This window comes from Anser cygnoides, chromosome 5 (genome assembly GCF_040182565.1).
Source record: "Anser cygnoides isolate HZ-2024a breed goose chromosome 5, Taihu_goose_T2T_genome, whole genome shotgun sequence".
NCBI classification, from domain to species: Eukaryota; Metazoa; Chordata; class Aves; order Anseriformes; family Anatidae; genus Anser; species Anser cygnoides.
The window spans coordinates 2,381,543-2,403,619 of NC_089877.1; the positions used below are offsets into that span (position 1 = coordinate 2,381,543).

Below are 22,077 nucleotides of genomic sequence, written 5' to 3' on the forward strand. Positions count from 1 at the left end.
GAAGGTGAGGATTTCGGGCGTGGTGGGAGAGCGGCTTGGGCTTGGGCGCGGGGGGGAGCTGGGACCGCTGCGGCTGCCGCTTAAAATGGCGGCGGCCCGAAATGGCCGCCATTTTCTCGTCGGCGTCTTGTCGATTTCTGCCGCACAAAATGGCGGCTCGGGTCGGCGGACGCCTTGGCTGTCCGCGCCCGGGCTGCCGTGGGCGCTGAGCGGAGGGGTGGAGGCGATGGGCTGCGGAGAGGAGCCGAGCAGCGGCGTCGGAGATTTGAGTCGGTGATCTGCGGCGAGAGAGGTCGGGTAGCTGCCGCGGGGGTCCGCAGGGAAGGGGACTGCGGTGCCCGGGGGGCTGCGGGCTCCTGCGGGAGCTGCGCTGCCGGGGGGATTGTTTGCTCTGCGGTCTGTGGTGGGAGGGCATCGCTACGTAGCTACCTGCGACTCGCGGTTTTTTTATTTTTTTTTCTCTTTTTCCCTTTTCTCCGCGTGCCGCGGACAGGAGAGCGGATTACGGAGAAGCTGTTCTGCCGGCGGCACCTTCGCCTCGTCCACTCGGGCGGGAGGTGGCCGTGCGGGGAGATAGCGGCTCCTCGCCCCCTTCTCCGGCGGCCCGGGCCGCGTACTGTGAGCGGGGGACGCCCTTTTCTGGCGGCGAGGGAGCGGGGCCCGCTCCGCTCCCTGGTGGAGAACAAAGAGCCGGCTGGGCCCCTGGCGCCGCCTGAGCCTGGAAACGGGCGGCGCCCGGCGCGGGTGGGGGAAGGGGAGGCGGCTCGCCGCGCCCGGAGCCGCCGGCTCCATGCGGCAGGGCAGCGCCTGCTGCCTGCGGGGGGCGCCCCCGCGCTGCTCGCGCTCCCGCAGCCCTTTTGTTCGCGGCGGCCATGTTGGGAGCGGAGCGCCCGCTCCTGCCGGCTTCGGCTGCGCGTCCCGTTGCGCATTCCGCCGCCCGTCTCGGCGAGGCCGCGGCTGTGCGCGCCGTCACGGCGTAGCCGAACGGCCGGGGATGGGGCCTTAAATTGCCCGTGATTCTTCCGGGCTTCACGGGCGTGATCGAATTTCTGCTACGTAAGCAGTGCGTTGAAATACTTCACTGCTTGTCTTACAAGATAAAATTTGAGGTGGGGAAGAACAGTTCTTTCATTTTTTTTGGTGGTGGGGTTGGCTGTTTGGGTGTAGATATAAGATACAGCCTTTTTGCTATGTTAAGCATGCGTTCTGTGGTGTCCTAGTCCTCGCCTTCAAACGTGACTACTTGATCCTGGTATGATTAAAATTAATTTGTAAGGTGTATCAGTAAAGAACTCTTCCAGTTCTGTTGTATGAGCAATAAAAATTATTTCCTTGCTTTTGGGAGGTTGATAGGGTAAAAGCTTGTTGAGGCATTTGCATTTCCAATCCCTGACTCCTTTTGCTCTTTGGTCCTTCCGACCCATTTGGAAAACATGGGTATCCTGATGAAATGGGCTGTCCTGTGGGCGGGAATTGTTGTAAGATGGATACTATGTTTGCTAGTAAAACAACTATAATGTGAATACTTGGTTTGTCTTTCTAGGTTTTGTTTTTCCCCACCCCCGTCAATTTAATTTTATTCTTTTGAAGATTCTTCGTTGTCAAGCCGCCAAAGTGGAGAGTGCGATTGCAGAAGGGGGTGCTTCTCGTTTCAGGTACTAATGCTTTTTTTGGTAAAAGAGTATTTGCAGCGGAAACTCCCTTTAAGTGGATTTTAAATCTGTTTTCTTGAGTTGGCAGTAATTATTGCCAGTACTGACATGCAATGGAAAATGTTGGTATATTGAACTTATGCAAACTCCATGATTTGTTCTTTAACAGTGCTTCTTCAGGCGGAGGAGGTGGTAGGGGTGCACCTCAGCACTATCCCAAGACTGCCAGCAACAGGTGTGTTTCCCTGTTTTTTGAATTGTCATCTTCCAAAGGCAGAGGATAAATGATGGTGAATAAAGAGCTGAAAATAGATTATTTTTAAACTTGTGCAAAGAATACTGTTGAGTTTAAGTTACTGTCCTTCAGTCTGTGGCAAGGTACAATACCTATAAAAAAAAAAAAAGCCTGCCATAATATAGTGATGTGAGGTGGACGGAGCATTTCGTGCGTTTAACTTAAAAGGTTTAGAGGAATGGTTTTAGTGTTTTGGGGTGGGGTTTGAGGTTTTTTTTAATTGTTGAATAATTGTTGAATGAAGGCTTTGCTGTACAGCATACTGCAGTGTTGATGGGGTAGGTGCATGCTTTTGGTAAAAGTAAATGTATTAATAGTCTATTTAAGACAATAGTGGAAGGCCTGTTCTTGAAATTGCTTCTGTTTATACAATCTTACTTTTTGAAATTTTACAGCGAGTTCCTGGGGAAAACCCCAGGGCAAAACGCTCAGAAATGGATTCCTTCACGAAGCACTAGACGAGATGACGACTCCGCAAATGATAAAGAACGACATGATGCAATCTTCAGGAAAGTAAGAGGGTAAGTTTTGTCAAAGATGCTTTTCCTTACTATTATGTTTAGCAAGATACTAACAGCAAGTTGAAGGAGAGGAAGAAGTGCATGTCTTGAGTTCCTCAGAGGGTTGAGGAGACTTCTTTAGAAGGAATGAAGCAGAAATTGATATCTCACACAGCAAGAATTTGCTGTTGCTGGCCTAAGAAGCAAATCTTCTCAGAGAATTAATCCTTGGGAGGACACCTTTCATTCTTAAAACAAACAAAGGAAAAATTGGGCTTGCCTTTTCTGCTCAAGAGACTAACTAGTAAATGTAAACTTAGGTTTAAAATCACTTGTAGTGTGGTTTTAAGATTTGTAATAGGGATTTTTGTTTCTGTTTGTTCCTCTTCAGCATACTAAATAAGCTTACTCCTGAAAAGTTTGACAAGCTATGCCTTGAGCTCCTCAATGTGGGTGTAGAGTCTAAGCTCATCCTAAAAGGGGTCATACTGCTGGTAAGCTGGCAGCTTTTGTTTTTTTACAACTGTTTTCTTGTGTGCTAAGAATAAAGAGGTTGGCTTTTATTGATGAGATACAGAAGTAACGTAGCTGATCTGATGTTTGATAATCCAACTATGTAGAAATGTTGTTACCTCTTGTGTGAAAGGAATATACTGGTGAGGAAATGAGTTAATGCTCTTAACCTTCTGTTTAGAAGTTTTGAGAATCACTAAATGATGCTGGAGATTTTATTTTAATCTTGAGACGCTAGTTAACAGCATTCATTTCCCTGACCTGACCTCCCTCCCCCTTCCCATCTCACTGTTGAACAAGCCTTAGTGTTCTGGGAAAGCTACCATAGGTAGCTTGCTGTTTGCACACAAGTTAAAACCATCGTACTGTTTTTTTAAATCTGAGATCAAATTGGCTTCAGTGTTGTGATGAGTAAATTTAAACTTGTCCCATTGTTGCTTAGTGATTATGGAAGCTCTTTAGCATGCAATAGCTTTTTTACGTTTCTTCAGCATTAAGAATCATTCGTTAAGCATACAGAAATAACGGATTTTATTTAGCGGAATAGCAAAGAATATTTAGATGTTACAGATCGTGTAGAGTGGTAGTATATTGAGTGTCTTGCATTCCATTTTCCTAATAAACTTGCATCCTGCTACATGTTACGTTACTCTAAATATGTCTATTTAGATCGTAGACAAAGCCCTTGAAGAGCCAAAGTATAGCTCACTGTATGCTCAACTATGTCTGCGACTGGCAGAAGATGCACCCAACTTTGATGGCCCATCCGCAGAGAGTCATCCAGGACAGAAGCAAAGCACAGTGAGTATTTCTCTGGCTGTGGAATGATAAACTTTGCTGGCATGTTTAGTTGCGTAGATGAGCTTAACTATTTTCTTTGTTCTGTTTTTGTAGACATTCAGACGCCTCCTAATATCTAAACTTCAAGATGAATTTGAAAACCGAACCAGAAATGTTGATAGTAAGCTTTAAAACCAATTTAATATGGAATTTACTTCTCATCTGTTTTCACAGCCATCTTAAGTAGGATTCTTTGTTTTCTAGTCTATGATAAGCATGATGGTCCCCTCCTCCCTGAGGAAGAGGAACAGAGAGCCATTGCCAAGATCAAGATGCTGGGGAACATCAAATTCATTGGAGAACTTGGCAAGCTTGATCTTATTCATGAATCTATCCTTCATAAGTGCATCAAAACAGTAAGTATTTGGGTTGGGTGTGGGCTAAAAGCAAAATAATATTTCCAACTAAAAATAGAAATACTTGTTTTTTGGGAATCTTTGACCATAAAAATCAGTGTTTACTGTCAATTATACCACTCTTGGAAAGAAACAGTCTTCTGGTCCAATTAAAAAGAAAATCTGGCTTTGTTTAAATTCATGGGAATTGTCTCCCAAGTGATACTTTAATCTGGCCTAGACAGAAGTACTGCAGGTAGCTCAAAGTATGTGGACTTGCATGAGTAACAAGTGCTTCAATTAGCAGTTTTTAATGAAGTTTATTTCTCTTTGGAATAACATGACGTGTTTCTGCATGTCCTGCTGCACACATTTCTTGTTTGTTATAAATAGCCATTTCTACTATGCTGAAATGTTTTAATTCCCTTTTAATGTTTCAGCTTTTGGAAAAGAAGAAGAGAGTCCAACTCAAAGATATGGGGGAGGATTTGGAGTGCCTCTGTCAGATAATGAGGACAGTAGGACCTAGATTAGACCATGCAAAAGCCAAGGTATGTATGTACCACTGCAGTCTTCAAAGTAGTTTTTAAGTCTTTCCAGAAGGCTGTTGGTGTATTATTAAGCTGTCATAAAAATGAAGAATCAGATTTTTCTAACTGCTATTTGAAGATACATCAGTCCTCATTTGTAACATTTTTTTCCCTCCCAGTCCTTAATGGATCAGTACTTTGCCCGTATGCGCTCCTTGATGTCAAGTAAGGAATTGCCAGCAAGGATTCGTTTCCTGCTGCAGGTATAGTGATAAAATGACTTTCTACTGCTTTTTTCTCACCAACTTGTCTTGACTCTTAGCCTAATAATCCATTATGTTCCAAGGATACTGTGGAGTTGAGAGAACACAACTGGGTTCCTCGCAAAGCTTTTCTTGACAATGGACCAAAGACTATCAATCAAATCCGTCAAGATGCAGTAAAAGTAAGTGTTCGGTGTAAAATTCCGTGCTTTGCTTCTGCTTACGTGGTGGAGGAAGTCCTTACAGTGTTCAGTCCACGGCACAAAATGCATCTTTTGCCACATATAAGCATTTCTCTTAGTGAAATGTGACAGTATGGGTTTATGGGTTAAAATCACAAAAACTTACAGTTTAGATCTAAAAACTTTTAAAAGGACTATTACTCCAAACTGACCAAAACAGTAATTCCTGTTTTAAAGGATCTGGGAGTTTTTATTCCTGCTCCTATGTCTCAAGGGATGAGAAGCGACTTCTTTCTGGAGGGACCCTTTATGCCACCCAGGATGAAACTTGACAGGGACCCACTCGGAGGGCTTGCTGATATGTTTGGACAAATGCCAGGTATGCAGAAACTACAAGGCTGCTGCTGGTGATCACGACTGTACTGTATTGAAAACAAGAACAACAAAAAATGTTTTTCGTCTCTAATAATATAGGTAGCGGAATTGGTACTGGTCCAGGGGTTATTCAGGATAGATTTTCACCCACCATGGGACGCCATCGTTCAAACCAACTTTTCAATGGCCATGGGGGTCACCTCATGCCTTCTGCTCAATCCCAGTTTGGAGAACTAGGCAAATCTTTTCTGAAAAGTCAGGTAAGGAAGAACATAGAGTGACTTGAGCATGTTAGAAGCTCTTCTACAGATGCGTATGTTATGGATTGTAGCATACTTGTGTTGAAAGACTTCCTCAGATTAGAGTCTGATAAGAACTGATGCTCAGCTGATGCAAGAACTCTAAACCATTTCTTAAAATAGTGCAAGGGATGCAAGGAATACACTTTTTACTGCAAGAAAAGGTGCATGTGGCTTTGGTGGGTCAGAATGGTGTGTTTTTTATTTAAAAATTAGCCCTGTTTTTAGGGATAGATGCTACTCTTCCCACCACCCCTGCTCCTTCTTTCTCCCTTCCTGGCAAATAGAATCTTTGTTCCTCTGGTCCCTCTGGTACTACTTACCATATGATGTACACCACTCCATCATCTGCACTTCTTTCTCTATATCTCCCTTTCTGAAATAGGGGCAAAGCCAGCTCTACCATAACCAGAATCAGGGACTCTTATCCCAGCAACAAGGACAGTCGAAGGATATGCCACCTCGGTTTTCTAAGAAAGGACAGCTTAATGCAGATGAGGTACATTACATGCCTACATTACTTAAAGCCTATTCTAAATATTGCCCAATGATTATAGCAAGACGCGTTATTATGAGGACTAATGCTGGAACTCTTTCTTCTACTTCTCCTCTTCTTCCTCCTACCTTGTCCCTTCCTCTTTTACCTTACCCCTCACTTTCCTTAGGGTATCCAGCGTCCCATGAGCAAGACTGAGATATGAGGGCAATTTCTTGGGGTATCCTTTCCTTTTCCCCACACCTCCCCAAGAACACTACTCTGACATCAGTTCCCATGCATCATATTGATAACAATACATTTTAATGAAAACTTCACAAGATCCTAAACTTTAGAAGCCCTGAAGTGCTGGACCAGGCTAAATTCCTTTTCTTAAGGAACTGGCTAGTAGGCAAAATGTTAAATGCCAAGTAAACTGCATTGTTACTTCCAGTAGGTGTTAAGAGAAATATATGTATCCTGATTTCTGAGCGATTGGCAGTTTCGTCTTAGCTGTAAAACTTGACAGCGAACACACTAAATATCTTCTTGGGTCTCTAACATACTGCATCTAAAAGGAGCAATTCCAGATCTTAATACAGATGGGACTTTAAAAAAAAAAAAAACAAAAACACCAGTAACCTGCAGCAAGCTGTGATTCACTGAGTCATGCTTTTGGGGGTTTTACAGTACATATGTGGCTTAGTCTGGACTTGAACGTTACATTGTAGTAAATGGAAATTCATGCTTCAGTGGGGTGAGTTGGCGAGTCCATGGCTGTGTAGTTCTTGGTAAAAGTACTTGAAACAGTTTGAGGTTTTTCTGACTGTTCACAGATTAGCCTGAGACCTGCTCAGTCTTTTCTAATGAATAAAAACCAAGTGCCAAAGCTTCAGCCCCAGATAACTATGATTCCTCCCAGTGCTCAACCACCACGCACTCAGACACCACCTTTGGGACAGGTAAATATGTTCTGTATATTAACTAAATTTGGTTTGATTATACTTTATGCATGTGTGTAAAACTTGGGCTACTTTCTAGTATGCGAAGGGAGGGGGGCAGGTTTTCACAACACAGAGCAGGATGTATGGAAAAACATCTGAAGACGTGAATTTGACATTTGTTTGTACATATTTGATATCAAACTTGATAAAATCTTCTTTGAAGTATAAACAACACTGTACTTCAAAGAAACAACTTCTGGTACTATCTCTCTTCAGCCTCCTCAACTTGGTCTTAAAACAAATCCACCACTTATACAAGAAAAGCCTGCAAAGACCATCAAGAAACCACCACCTTCTAAGGAAGAGCTACTTAAACAAACTGTATGTTAAATATATTACACAGCTTCTTTAAAAAAAACAACAAACAAAAAGACTTAAAAATGTATGCTTGTCTAATTATCACTTCTTCTGTAGGAAGCTGTTGTGACCGAGTATCTGAACAATGGAAATGCTAATGATGCTGTCAATACTGTGAGAGAAATGAGAGCTCCAAAACACTTCATTCCTGAGATGTTGAGCAAAGTGATCATTCAATCCCTAGATCGATCAGATGAAGACAAAGAGAAAGCAAGTACTTTGATCAGCTTACTCAAACAGGAGGGAATAGCCACAAGTGACAACTTCATGCAGGTACTGTGGTCTAATAGCTTCCCAGTCCTTGTTACTTGACTGTTTGTGATGTCTAGCTTAGATAAAGGCAGTTAACAAATTTTAAGTCTTGCTGATCTAAGGAAATTGAAGTAGTGTATAATCTTCTGAGAGGTACGATAAGCAATGAAAGAGGAAATGCAGGTATGGGATTTTGCAAGCAGGGAGCCTCTCTCAGCAAGTGGCTTAATGGGAGAGAGAAGAAAGAAGACAGGCTCCTATGTAGTGAGAGTACTGATACACACAAGAACAAAGTTGCTTCACTGTTGGAACTTCTGTCTTTACTGTTTTGTAGGCATTCCTGAATGTATTGGACCAGTGTCCCAAACTGGAGGTGGACATCCCATTGGTGAAATCCTATTTAGCACAGTTTGCAGCCCGTGCCATTATTTCAGAACTGGTGAGCATTTCCGAACTGGCTCAACCACTGGAAAGTGGCACCCATTTTCCTCTCTTCCTGCTTTGCCTTCAGCAGTTAGCTAAATTACAAGATCGTGAATGGCTAACAGAATTGTTCCAACAAAGCAAAGTGAATATGCAGAAAATGTTACCAGGTAAGAGTCATCATGTAACTGTTATGATACTTAGTATTACTGTGAGAGAACTTTTCTTCAAGTGTTTTACACCAGAGTAAAATAGTACCGTTATTTTGATGCAGTCAGCTCTCAATACGTAATGAGGATGGTGTTTCTAACAGGTTTTCATGAATACCAGCACTTAAGTGTATCTTATTTATTTGTCAGAAATCGACCAGAACAAGGACCGCATGCTGGAGATCTTAGAAGGGAAGGGACTTAGCTTCTTATTCCCGCTTCTGAAACTGGAGAAGGAATTGCTAAAGCAAATAAAATTGGATCCATCCCCTCAAGCCATTTATAAGTGGATTAAAGATAACATTTCACCCAAACTTCATGTAGATAAAGGATTTGTGAATATATTGATGACCAGGTGAGATAGTGTCCTGATACTATTCAGGCACGTGTTTTGTCAAGCTACCAATAAACAGTTAACTGTACAGAGTAAGGGTATACATCGAGACAGGTATGAAAGTTACTCTAGTTGGACTTGCTCTCAACACCAGTTGTATTGGGAAAGAGAAGTAGGTCTCTCCAGGTTTGCATCAGTGGGAAGTGCTTTGCTTGGGGAGGAGGAATGTAGAACAGTGTTTCTAAGATGTTTCAGAGCCTTAGCAGAAGCATAGCTAGGATCTTGAGGTGCAGTCAACTATGCTACTATGTCAACTATACAGTCAACGTGCTATGCATGCACATAACTGCTGAAATAAGCAGAATACTTAAGAAACAATTCCACCATTTTTAGTAACAGCAAATTGAACATGAGTACTTGTCTTTGATAGTTATAAAGCATGAAATCTGACTGGCATATCTTAATGTAAAGATTTTTTTGTCCAGTTTCTTGCAGTATATTTCTAGTGAAGTAAACCCACCTAGTGACGAATCAGATTCTTCATCTGCTCCATCAAAAGAGCAACTAGAGCAGGAAAAACAACTGCTTCTTTCCTTCAAGCCAGTAATGCAGAAGTTCCTCCATGACCATGTTGATCTGCAAGTGAGTGCTTTATATGCGCTCCAGGTGCACTGCTACAACAGTAACTTTCCAAAAGGTATGTGCATTATCAGCTCAAACAAAACATAGCTACCGTACTTGTCGCCGTGTTTTTAGGCTTGTTTCTGTATCTCTTACAGTCAAGTAAGCTGTTCAGATTATAAACCTAACAATGTAAATTGTATACTTCTGTAGGCATGTTACTGCGCTTCTTTGTTCATTTCTATGATATGGAGATCATTGAAGAAGAAGCCTTTTTGGCATGGAAAGAAGATATTACTCAAGAGTTTCCAGGGAAAGGCAAAGCTTTATTCCAGGTAAACTTGATAGTAGCTCTGTTTCTTGTGGTATCTGCCAGTAAGTCCTTTTTCTTCACTTAGCACTATATATGTAACTCTGTAGCTGAAACACTTTCAAAATGAGTTGGGGGGTGGGGAGGAGTAGTCTGCAGAAGTGTATAGAGGGGAAACAATTTCTGTTGCTTTCAACCAGTTTTATGTAACTGCAGGTGAACCAATGGCTAACCTGGCTGGAAACTGCTGAAGAAGAAGAATCTGAAGAAGAAGCTGACTAAAGAACCAGCCAAAGCCTTAAATTGTGCAAACATACTGTTGCTATGATGTTAACTGCATTTGACCTAACCACTGCGAAAATTCATTCCGCTGTAATGTTTCACAATATTTAAAGCAGATGTATGTCAATAGGATATCTTCTGCAAAAGGTTTTTGTAGTATGTCTTAATAGTCTACAATAAAAATATTTTAGAGTATCTTTAATGTTTAGATAACAGTGTATTAGCAGCATGCAATAATTACATCATAAGTTCTCAAGCAGAAGCAGTCTGTTGCAAGGGTCTTCTTTGCTGCCAGTTATCATAGGCTGTTTTTAAGTTAGAAAACTGAATAGCAACACTGAATACTGTAGAAATGCACTTTGCTCAGTGTAATACTTGAGTTGTTGCAATATTTGATTATTCATTTGGTTGTTACAGAGAATCCTTAACTGTAATCGATGGTTGTTGCCGTAATAGTATATTGCCTGTATTTCTACCTCTAGTAATGGGCTTTATGTGCTAGGTTTTAATATCCTTGAGCCTGGGCAAGTGCACAAGTCTTTTTAAAAGAAACAATTTACTTGCACAAAAACTGATCAGCTGGAGAGATGAATTAATGCCCTTTGGAAGAGGTTTTTGTGGGTGTGAAACATGACATGGTGAAAAATTTGAATTGGTCCCTCTATTATAGTATTGAAATTGAGTCTACTTAATTTATCAAGACATGTTCATGCCCTGATTTTATATACTTGTATCTATCAATAAACATTGTGATACTTGAGTTGTTTCTGAATGTCTCCCAGTAGGAAAAACTTAGACAAGTAATTTACTTGCTGAAAGAAACATCAGTAGGTGCTGACTTAGACTGGGACCAGCTTATAATAAATGTGTCTTTATGTGTGAATGAAATTTAAAAAGTCACAGACAAGATTAGACACTGCAGATTTGCTATGACAGGAGGGAAGTTAAGAGATTCTTCTGAAGAAATAGTATGAGCTTGCTTTGTGGTCCAATGTATTCTTTATCAGTGAGTAATTTGCTTTTTTTTAAACTTCCTAATGCTGTAAACTTTCCCAGGTCACGTGCATGTTTTTTTTAAGTGGCACTGATGATTAGCTGCCTGTTTTTCAAGTAATCAAATTGGCAAAAAAAAAAAAAAACACAACAGTTTAATGTTATTGTATAGGCTTGAAGTGTCATCTATTAAATACTCTCAAAATACTTCCTAGAACTTTGTCCCTAGTGAAATTTTGTTTCCTCATTGGTACTTATGATTTAACTGTCAAAAGGTGGTATGTTTGTAATGGCAAAACACTTTCTTGACTTTTGGTCAGTGCTGGAAGTTCTGTTGGCTGCATAATCTCTTCTGCATAACAGAAGATTAAAATGGAACATGAGAAACAACTTCAGATCTTAAAACATCTTGCTTTGAGGGGGAAAATCGTTTGCAGTTGTGCACTTCACAAGCCCTGTGACTAGGGGAGTGGGTGTGGTTCTTCCTGTTTTTGCTGGCAATTTGCTGTGAAAGACAGGCTTCCTAACCTGCAGCTAAAAATGGCATCCTCTCTTAACACTTCCAACTTAGATTCCTTCAACTTTTTTCAGGTGGTAGCTAACTGAGGATGCTGTATGAGATGTGTACAGTGTGTAGTCCAGTATACTAAGGTACTGTAAACCAGATCATATCCATAAGTTATTTGAATTGCTACCAAAATTTTGTCTACACTTGAACACTTGCTGTCTGCATTTTGATAGAGCAGCACACAGCTAGTAGTAAACATGAGACTGGATTCCAGCTCAACTAAGAGAGAAAGGAAAGTATGAAGTACAGTAAGGCAGTTTGAGGTAAGGGAGCTGGCTTGCTTCTGATGTAACTGACTTCTGTGTAATAGTGGTGATAGTTCCATCTTTGGGTCTCCTGAAGTTTTTCGTAGAACATGCTACTTCCCAGTCCCATCAGCTTTCATAAATTGAAGGCTATTCTGTATCTCCTTTCCTATTTGTAGAGGAATATAACCAGTGCTAGATCTACAGGAGCAGCAATACTCACTTTTGCTTCATGTCATTTCTCAGAGATGATCACTAAGTGTTTGTCCTACATTATAAAGTTCAAGTTCATAACTCTTAGGGGATAGTAAACGTGGAAAATACACTTGTTCCTTCATGTTCAGCTGTTTGTTTCAGCTGATCAGTTAAGTGGTGCATGGCTATGTAATACTGCCTTCTGTTTTAGTTGTAGGTTACTGCATACAAAATGCACTCAATTCTAAGTGCTGCAAAGCTGAACCCAGGAGCTGTAAGCACAGTCCTAATTTCTAACTATAAATGTACTGTAGAGGTTAGACAAACACGATGCTATATAGGAGGTGCAAGTAAAACAATTCTTAGTTAAAACTTGTAGAATAGAATCAGAACCTGCCACTAACTTTCACCAAACTTTCCTGGAGAAGGACAAACTGGCACATGTAGACTGAGTAGCATAAATAAGCCTTGTATTCTTGCCCAGTCTTCAGTCTAATTACCGTGTTCTTAAGGAAGTCTTCATGCACAGCTATTTGTTGTTGTTTTTGTAACTAGTTGCAGATTAGATGAGGTGAAATTACTTTGGATGCCCTGATTTCTGCTAGAGAAGAGTATAACTCTTAAGAACAATACATACCAACTACATCTTTGAAAAATGTGGAAAGGATTATTTGCAGGACAAAATACCCTTAATTCTGAAACTACTCCATCGGGAAACACACAGCATGCATATAGTCTCTTGAAACTGGTAGAAAAAAGGCTCTTAAAACTGCAGTGTCTTACTCAAAATGTTATTTCTACAGATCAGGAAAAAGAGCATCTTGTTCTTAATCTACTTGTTTCTATTATTTGCCTAGTGCAGTTTGGTAAAAGGGATAGGTGCTCAGTTCAGCTAACTTTTGTGTGACAACTATGAGGTACATTGTATTTTCAGTGTAAATAGTCAAGTCATGGTCCAAATTAAATGTGTAACTAATCAATAATTGCTTTTATTAGTATGAATTTTGTGAAGTATTAGGTATAATACACTACATGGATTGGAAAAAAATGCTTAATAAACACAGTGAAGAAGTTTAACTTCTGAAATGTTGAAGATGGTGTTGAAGAGATGGTTCAGGATCCATCTCTTCCACATCAGTTGCACAATTCTTGGCAAAGTCCATGAAAAGCATAGTCGTTTAAATGAATTGATCTGTATTAGATTTAAAGATCTGTGCAAGAGTAGTTACTGCTTGCTTAGTGAAAATGAGCACCTTTTCTAGGAAGTAGCAAGTATTAGAGCTGGATTGCTGTTTATTTTTACCAGTACCAAAGACTACACTGTCTCTTTTTTTAAGTTGTGCTCTGACCCTGGCAATCATTTATGTTTTGACTTTTGAGGAAAGTGTACTAACAGAAGTTTCCAAGCATCAGAACATCTTTATGACTTTGCACAGTTGTTTTTTTGTTGTTGGTAGTTTTTGTTTTTAATGAGGAAAACTGCAAGCAGCAGCCTTGTGTTGTGGAGACGAGGTTGGGAACAGAACAAAATTCTGGTTGAGAATGTGAGTCGACTCATGAGCTTTTGGCAGACAGAAGCTTCCATCTGCCTACTATTTAGAGTTGAAAGTTCTAGTGGTTTCTGTAAAGTCCAAGGCTGCATCTGGAACACGAATTATAGTTTATGTTATAATCCAGGCTAGCTGCTGCAGTGACTGATAAAAGTAAAGTTTATGGCCAGTTCAAATTAGTTCATGCCTTTCACATCAGTTACCACACAGCCGGAGTAGAATCTGAAGGGAAAGCGTGCTTTTACCTATACCTGGACAAACCTACATTTATTAACAGTTGCTTGCTACACTGCTTTTTTTCAAATACTACTCAGATGGCCTTTCCCATGGCAAACAAATGTGTTGGAATGTTCTTGTTCTGTGGTGTGGGTGTGTTTGGAAAGTGCGGTGCCATTGACATCATAGGTATTCCCCTAAGCTAGAATAAATCGGGTGAAGGACTGATGAGGTGGAGGTCAGTATCGTGAAAGTTGATGAACAGCAAGACTAGCTTTTAGCATGTTCTTAGTGTTCTGCTCTGTCTTCCGCCTCATCCCCTTTAGGGTAGAGAATTTTGGACTGTTCCTTTGAACTTACCCGACATCTCCTTCTGGATAATGTTAACAAAGAAAGGGTGGGGTGGGGTACAATACCTTAACGAACACCTCCTGAAACAAGGGTGACAGTGAGTGCATTTAGGAGACAATAAAGCAGTAAGAAATACATTGTCCCCTTCTGGGAGCAGAGGGGGCATGCTGTAAAGGAAAAGGAATGTGGTGATGCATGCCAGCTTATGTTGACATAACACAGAACTGGCGTAAGTGTATGCTGTTTAAAACATGGTCTGTGCTCAAGTATTTTTGGAACATTATCACCCACAGTTTGAAGAGGGACGCACAGTACACACACGTGAATTTTGAAGGGTTGCTTAAGGTGCAGTGAATGCAAATGAATTTTAAAGCCAGTGAATTCATACAGTTGTAAGTTGAACCAACATGGAAGAAGGAAATTAAGAGTGTGAGATTAGTTGGCAGAATGCATCAAGATGTCACTCACAGGTAGAGTACTTAATACTATTAAACATACTTGTGTGGAGCTACTTCTCCCCTCACTTCACACAAATTGCCATATCTCACAATTTTATTATTGCTGCTTATCTTGAAGGACATTGGTCAAAAACTAAAGAGTATTCAGGTGTCATCTTGCCTCTACAGGCAGGTATGGTCTTAGTGGGGAAAGGTCTGCTTGTAGGCACATTTTTATACACTGTATCCTCAAAGACAAAATAGAAGTACCAAGATGCAGCTGAGACTTAGGAATTGCACAGCAGATCTATAGTTGTGGTTACTAGGGTTTAATAGAACTAATAATAGCAATTTAAAGGAGAATATTTTTATATGGCTTTGGGATTTCTAGAGTTCTGCATCTGTTCCCAGTACAAACAACAAAGGAAAACCAAAGCAAGCTTGTCACTCCTTCAAAAACAGCTGCATGGAAGAACTTTGCTATCTAGTAAGACACAAAAAAGTCACTATCCTCTTGGATCCATTACTCTCCAGGTATTACAGAATAAGTTTCACTTCTAAGTGAGTAGGAAGTCTTTGTAATTAAATCAGGCCTTTACCTCTGAAGTTCAGAGACTGAATAAGAATCCTTAGGTAGAAGGACTTCCTTACAATTGAGAAGATTTGCCCTGAACAGCTTGGAAGGATTAATTATCAGACAGATAGCATGTCTTTTAATGTGGAGCTGTTAAATTGATACAGGCTCAGCTGGATTCATTTTACAATGTCTACACACATTTGCTTTAAAAGGGTCCATACAGAGGGTAGTTGGAGACAAATGAAATGTTATTTTTAACGAGCTGACTAAGCAGCCATGACAACAGAGTTATGCTTGGTGTAAATACACGGTTAGAGTGAGGAAAGCAACTATCTGACAATGATTTTCATCTTTAAATATGTTGGACGTAAATCTTGCATTTAACAGTGAATGTGCCTAAAGTATCTGATGGGCGAAACATTCTCAGAATTCTGTTATCTAAGAAGCCATGCTTGTGAAGGGAAAAGTGGTCTTTAACTGCCTATATAAAAGTATGTGGAGGACGAGGAATTTGTAGAATTTCAGCTGTTAAAAATATTTATTTCTGTTAGGGCTAACTGAAACTCAAGAAATGAAGGCCAGGTTATTGAGAACATTAGCGTTAAAACCGAAATACTAAGGGAAGGATAGATTTGCACTTCCATGATTTTCTTTAAACTTTTAAGAAATGGTACTATATTCTCTCAGACTTGATAAATGTATTTCAAGATTTATCAGTTTAGGATGTAGCACAGTGGGGGACCAGCCTTTCGTGAAGAGTAATTGTAATTGCACAAATCTTAATAAAATGCTCTAAATAGTAGCAAATTGCAGTAAAGTTAGAGTTCACTGCAGTAGAGTTTTGCTGTTTCCACTGTTAGTCTGATCTAGCACTGTCCTCTGCATCAGTGAGCTCAGGAATACATGGTATGATCAGATACTTGAAAATGCATTTAATTGGAGTTGATCTCTTAACACCTTTCCCATAGATGAGACTTTGAGGTTATAATGGGACTAATATACTTTTGGGTTGAGAATTTACATTGAAGCTTTGCAGCTAACCATGATATTACGCTGCCATTATGATGATTCAGCAATAAAGCCACATCATACAAATAAAGGTCTGGAGAATCAATTCACAGCTGCCCTTTTAGATGAGTTGATCTCCACAGCAAAGTAATAAACAAGGTGCCAAGCATGCTCATTATTAGACCATCTCTGCATTCCTTCCGAGCCACATGTACAAAGCACAGGAAAGTACTACTAGGGTAGGTATGTTACTTTAAAAAAAAAAATAGTAAAAGCTTGATCAGAGGTGCATCTGCTTTTGAGACAACATGGATACGGTGATTATTCGCTAGTTAAATAATGTATCTCTGTGTTATTTCCCGCTTCAGTGAAAAGTTCCATGGTGACCTGCAGTTTCCCATAGTCTTCCATCTACAGAATGAATATAATGATTAATAATGATACCAACTCATTTAATTCTCAAGACTGTGAAGTATTTAGGTATGATAAAGGGCCATTCATCCATTCAATTAGATAAACAATGATGTAGAAGTACAATTTTGATAGGTACCATGCAATGAAAGCCAAAATACCCTACCTCTGAGTTTTGGCATGTCCTCAAGAGGTTAAACCTGTGGCAGCTCACCGAAATCAGAAGTACCATACTGACACACAGCAGCCCATTAGCTGGAATCTCTCTGACAAAATCTCTCAGTATTATAAACCATATCAAAGTTTATGTTATTCTATCAGACACTGTTACTGAGTTCTTGTCAATGCAAATTCCATAATAATCATGAAGGGCTGAAAAAAACTCAGAATTTCAGGAAACAGCCTGACATCCAAGTAATTTAATATTTTAAATACTTTCCCAGAAGACTCTGCATCATTATGCCTGTTTATAGGATCAAATTTCATTGAATCCAACTCTTCCTCTCTGTTGTACTTCAAGTGCAATATAGAATATAAATTCAGGCAATACTGTTATTTCTGACATCACACGAGCTTCAAATTTCATCTTTAAGTAGAAAACAGTCAAGATAATAAAAAAGGTTGAATGGAATCCTGGTCATCCACCATTGCACGTCTCTGTGCAATAAAATATGTAACCAGCAGCTGAAAAATTGGACACTACACCCTGAAAACACTTAATAGGATAAGCATAGGCTTTTTTATAAAACAGTACATTTTAAAATGGCTTAACATATAGGTATGCCTGAGACATCTGTGATATCATTACGTTGATAGAGTCCCCCACTCACTGCAACTATAAATTTGAGTAAGAGTTATATACTGTAGTGTGTAGAAATCAGCATAAAACCTCTGAGAGCTCCATCTTGATTTCTGAGAACACTGATTCAATGAACACTTTCACAGATCCACAAGGATTCTTAAATTGAGCTGACACTATCAGAAAATGAAGCTTGCTGTTAACATTTGCTGAAATAGCAGATTATAAAATCAATTTGGGAAAAAATCCTGAACATAACAAAATCTTATAAAATCCAAAACATGAAGGGAACTAGTAGATAAATATTGTATGCAAATCTGTTCTTGAAAATCTCCAAGTTTCAGCGGGTGATGAAGACTCATAAGCTACTTGAATCTAATGAACTGTTTGTGGAGAACAGAGGGGTAAACAAAGTCTAAAATTGAAAACTAATTCAAATGAGTAACAATACTGTCTTGAGCTACTGTTTTGCAGGGTGGGATTCCTCTTATTTAAGTATCCAAATGTTGAGTGTCTAGACACCCATACGTTCCTTAGGCAACAGACAGAGACAGGTGCCTCAAAGTGATTCATTCCATCTACTTTAGATAATTACCTTAGGATAGGATAACTTGCCCTCTGGGGATGCCTGTCCCTCTCCACGGACTGCACAAGGTGTCTAGACTGCTAATTTTCAGATGTCTGAAGATAAATGAAATTCATCTAAATCATCTGGCCGTGTAACACTGAAATAAAATTTGCTGTAACTCCATACAAACACACAACTGCACTGTTCACAAGTTGTGTGCTGTCCCGGTGCTCTGCCATGATTAGACACATCCATGTTCTGACACTGAAGGCATAGCACAACAGCCTCTAAAAAGCATTAGCATAATAAAAAACATTATGAAGTTCAACAAGGCCAACTGCAGGGTCCTGCACCTGGGGCACAACAACCCCAAACAGCGCTACAGGCTGGGCAATGAGTGGTTAGAAAGCTGCCTGGCAGAGAAGGACCTGGGAGTATTGGTTGACAGGCAGCTGAATATGAGCCAGCAGTGTGCTCAGGTGGCCAAGAAGGCCAACAGCATCCTGGCCTGCATAACAAACAGTGTGGCCAGCAGGGCTAGGGACGTGATTGTCCCCCTGTACTCGGCTCTGGTGAGGCCGCACCTCGAGTACTGTGTTCAGTTTTGGGCTCCTCCCTACAAGAAGGACATGGAGGTGAAGGACAAGGGTTGTTAGGCGTTGGAATGGGCTGCCCAGGGAGGTGGTTGAGTCACCATCCCTGGAGGTCTTTAAGAGACATTTAGATGTAGAGCTTAGTGATATGGTTTAGTGGAGGACTTGTTAGTGTTAGGTCAGAGGTTGGACTAGGTGATCTTGGAGGTCTCTTCCAACCTAGATGATTCTGTGATTCTGGGATTAGCATTAATGTGTGTCTGTCAGCTCATAGAAGACAAGTTTTTAAAAATATACATATTACTTTTTGATAGGACAAAATGAAACAAAACTTAATAAGGAAGAATATACATCTAAACCCAGTTTCAAACTGGGATGGTGGAGCCAGGTCCTGCTTCTGATATAGTTCCAGAAATAAAAATTTCTAGATTTCCAGACATTATAGAAGTTCAAATTCTTTTAGTTATTCCATTAGGTTGACATACAGAATGTATAAATGTATTCAGAAGTTTTTTCCAACTCTGGGAACTAGCTGGAAATACTGTGACTTTCATACCTTGCCCATCTCCACCAACACTCAATGACTTTCATTATTAAAAGTTTACACCTTATTTTCTGTTTAAATGAAGCTGATCTTCAATTTTTAGTGACTGCATTTTGTCTTGCTTTTGTTGGTAGGAGAAAGTTTAGGATTCTGGTTGATCCAACCCTAAACTTGTTTTCTGATCGCAGTCCTAAGTTGACTTCTCTTTGGGAAAGAAACTTAGAAATCAACATGTAAATTTTCTCTGTACAACTATCATAGTAACCCACCAATTAGGATTTAAAATTTAGATATGTAATTTAATTTCTGTGATGCAGAAAATAAGCATATCTATGTGAGAAAAACAAAAATAGCAATGTATGTAAAGAAAATACTGACCATAAAGTGGACAATATTTTAGGTAATTCGGAGACTCCCAGAGTCTCTAAAATTATTATAAAGTATCTCCTTTCAAATGCTCATTGTATCTGTTAACCATTACATACAGACTTGTCCTTTTGATTTTTTGTCTTTTTGAGACTTCAGACACTTCTCCAAAACACTATTACCATAACTATAACTCGCATTCTTTCCCCTTCTCTTCTTTGTCACGTTCAAGTGTTTCTGATTTTCAACCTTACTTTTCAGGCTGGTAGCTTTGAAACAGTTGTCTGTGAAGTCCAAAGGAGAATTGATTTGAAGTTCAGACTCACCATAAAGGAAATTAAAGTAACGCACACTTCTTCATGCATCATCCTATATACGGTCCCATCTCCCACCTCCCCTCTCACCAAAAACCTTTTCATAGATCCATCAAAACCTAAACCTAGGTGGTTTGAACTACAAACCTTGACACACAGTAAAGACTGGTTTGTTTTTATTTGCTTTTCAATTTTCAAATCTCTGGGGGACTTTGCTTCAAGTATTCAAACTTTTTACAGCAACCACCAGGGCTATAAACTTTAAATATCAAAAACTATTAGTTTTTACGGTTCTTGCAGGTGGGATTTACAGAAAGCACCAGGTAAAACAAGAATCATGATTGAGCCAGCTGGCAATACTGAAGACTGAATCTTGATGCCCAAATTCTCAGGTACAACTGTGCTAATCAAAAGTAACTCCTTTGAGACTGACAGCGGGTAAAGAAGTCTGGATAAGCAAGACAAAAATCAGTTGATACATATGAATACCTTTTAATTAAGAAGGTAAGTTTAGATTTTTCCTCCCTTGATTTTTTCAGCTGGAGTTCCAGCTTATGTTTTTCATGCTCTACATGTCTGTTTTCCAATATGACTTTTCTCATGGTTATTCTGTGCAACTTTAACTTGCTTTCAGAATAATTCTTTTCCACTTGACATTAATCATGGCTGTAATTCCTTTAACTAAAATGGTAAGAGCATTCCTTTTTACAACTCTGAATTGCATAGGTTAATATGAAGTTATATAGTAGCAATTTAGTTGTCAAGTTAGTGTTACTGACTGCTTTTGCTAAAATAAATAAATAAAAAAAAAATAAATTGCCAAGTAACAAATTCTGCAAAACATCTTGAGTTCCTGCCCAGGATTTCTCTGCCTGAACCAGACATGACTCCAGCAAGTGTAAAGCAGAGATCTGTTTTCTGCTGGGGAGCATGTAGTTTTGGCCTCAGCTGCAAGGGATCCAGAAGATAAAACAGTTCCCTTTTTCTATAACCCACACTTAAGCACAACTCAAATACTGAGAGAAATTTCCCAGACAGTTGTCTTGGTTATCTTCTTCAAGAAATTCTGACAGAAACTTCTAAACTGAAACGTCTGCCACGTCTCCTGCTGCTGGGGAATGAAGGTTACTCAGGTATGACTGGAACTATTTGTAGTAGCTACCTCTAAAGTGATTCAGAGCGCTACAGGTACCACCAGCACAGGAACTGGAGTCTTACAAATCTTAGTTACCTACTTCAGGGAGGAAAGTATCTTCCTTTCTCTCTACACATTAGAAAAGTTAACTACATACAACACGATAATTTTCTCAGAGCAAGTTGTCAGTCTTCTAGTGATTTACAAGCTGCTACTTCAACTCATCTGGATTTTGAGGAATTTTCAGAGGATTTTTTTTTTTTTTTAAACAAATCACCCTGGGATGTTTTCACAAACAAAAGCACGTGATCACTGGCAACCTCAATGATTGTGCAACTATAACAACAGACTATGCTGAACCTTTCCAGAAGATATTAACGGTCTACAGAAAATATTCTGCAACAGCAAAGCAGCTTTGTACTGGTTTACTTAGGACTGGAACTGAATGAAGACATACCCAAAACCTAGCTCTTCAACCTGAAAACCAACAACTAAAATGAGCTTTTAGCCATAAAAGTTAAATTCTGTAGTAAGCTGGCAATTCTGGCTTTAATTTGTTTGCAAGACCTATTCTTGGCCAAGATTTCAACTTTTCTAATAGTAATGTGTTTATATTCTCTTTTAAAATCAGACTATTTAAAAACAAAACTAGATCACTTTTGCTGGCCTATCTACTATGAAGGAAGAGAAAGAGACTATTATACACATTGGAGATATTATTATTAATCAAGCAACACTGCTTGTCATTTTATAGTTACATAAAATATAATCCACGTTCCATGGACCATGTAGATGAGACAAAAAGGGTCAGACACAAATTATAGGAGACTGTAGTTTCCAGTAGTGAGATAACAGTTAAAAAACAGTAAGTGGTCTACAATTTGAATGAAGGACTCTGTTCCAATCTGTATTCTATTTTTGTAGATCAAAAAAAATTTCTTTGCCACAGCAGTGAATACATGCGCTTTCAGTAATTAAATTAAACATAATAAAACGGCTACCAACAGTCTAGCAAAATGTTACTGCGTTGTTATTAGAAATTAAACGCAATATAATGGAAGTAATAATATTTGATTTTAAAATAGTAGCTGAAGACCTGAACAAGTTCGGATTCTATTATTTTATGTATTGTACAACCTCAGCAAGAAATCATCCT

The 22,077-nt window shown here is 39.6% G+C and overlaps 1 protein-coding gene and 1 non-coding gene across 2 annotated transcripts; both read left to right on the forward strand.

The window, feature by feature from the left end:
- Positions 1 to 84: 84 nt before the first annotated feature.
- Positions 85 to 10,811, forward strand: EIF4G2 (eukaryotic translation initiation factor 4 gamma 2; the record flags this gene model as incomplete). The annotated part of the gene is made up of 22 exons (XM_048070009.2): positions 85 to 292; positions 1,544 to 1,655; positions 1,822 to 1,887; positions 2,343 to 2,468; positions 2,839 to 2,941; positions 3,630 to 3,761; positions 3,855 to 3,921; positions 4,005 to 4,156; positions 4,576 to 4,686; positions 4,845 to 4,928; positions 5,012 to 5,110; positions 5,348 to 5,489; positions 5,585 to 5,745; positions 6,170 to 6,283; positions 7,096 to 7,221; positions 7,480 to 7,584; positions 7,678 to 7,893; positions 8,207 to 8,465; positions 8,655 to 8,859; positions 9,324 to 9,535; positions 9,673 to 9,794; positions 9,986 to 10,811. Coding segments are annotated over 22 exons (2,988 nt in total), but the record flags the coding sequence as incomplete, so codon positions are not given.
- Positions 6,325 to 6,491, forward strand: LOC125183502 (small nucleolar RNA SNORD97). The gene has a single exon (XR_007165636.1). It is a non-coding gene; the product is annotated as a small nucleolar RNA SNORD97 (small nucleolar RNA).
- Positions 10,812 to 22,077: the final 11,266 nt, after the last annotated feature.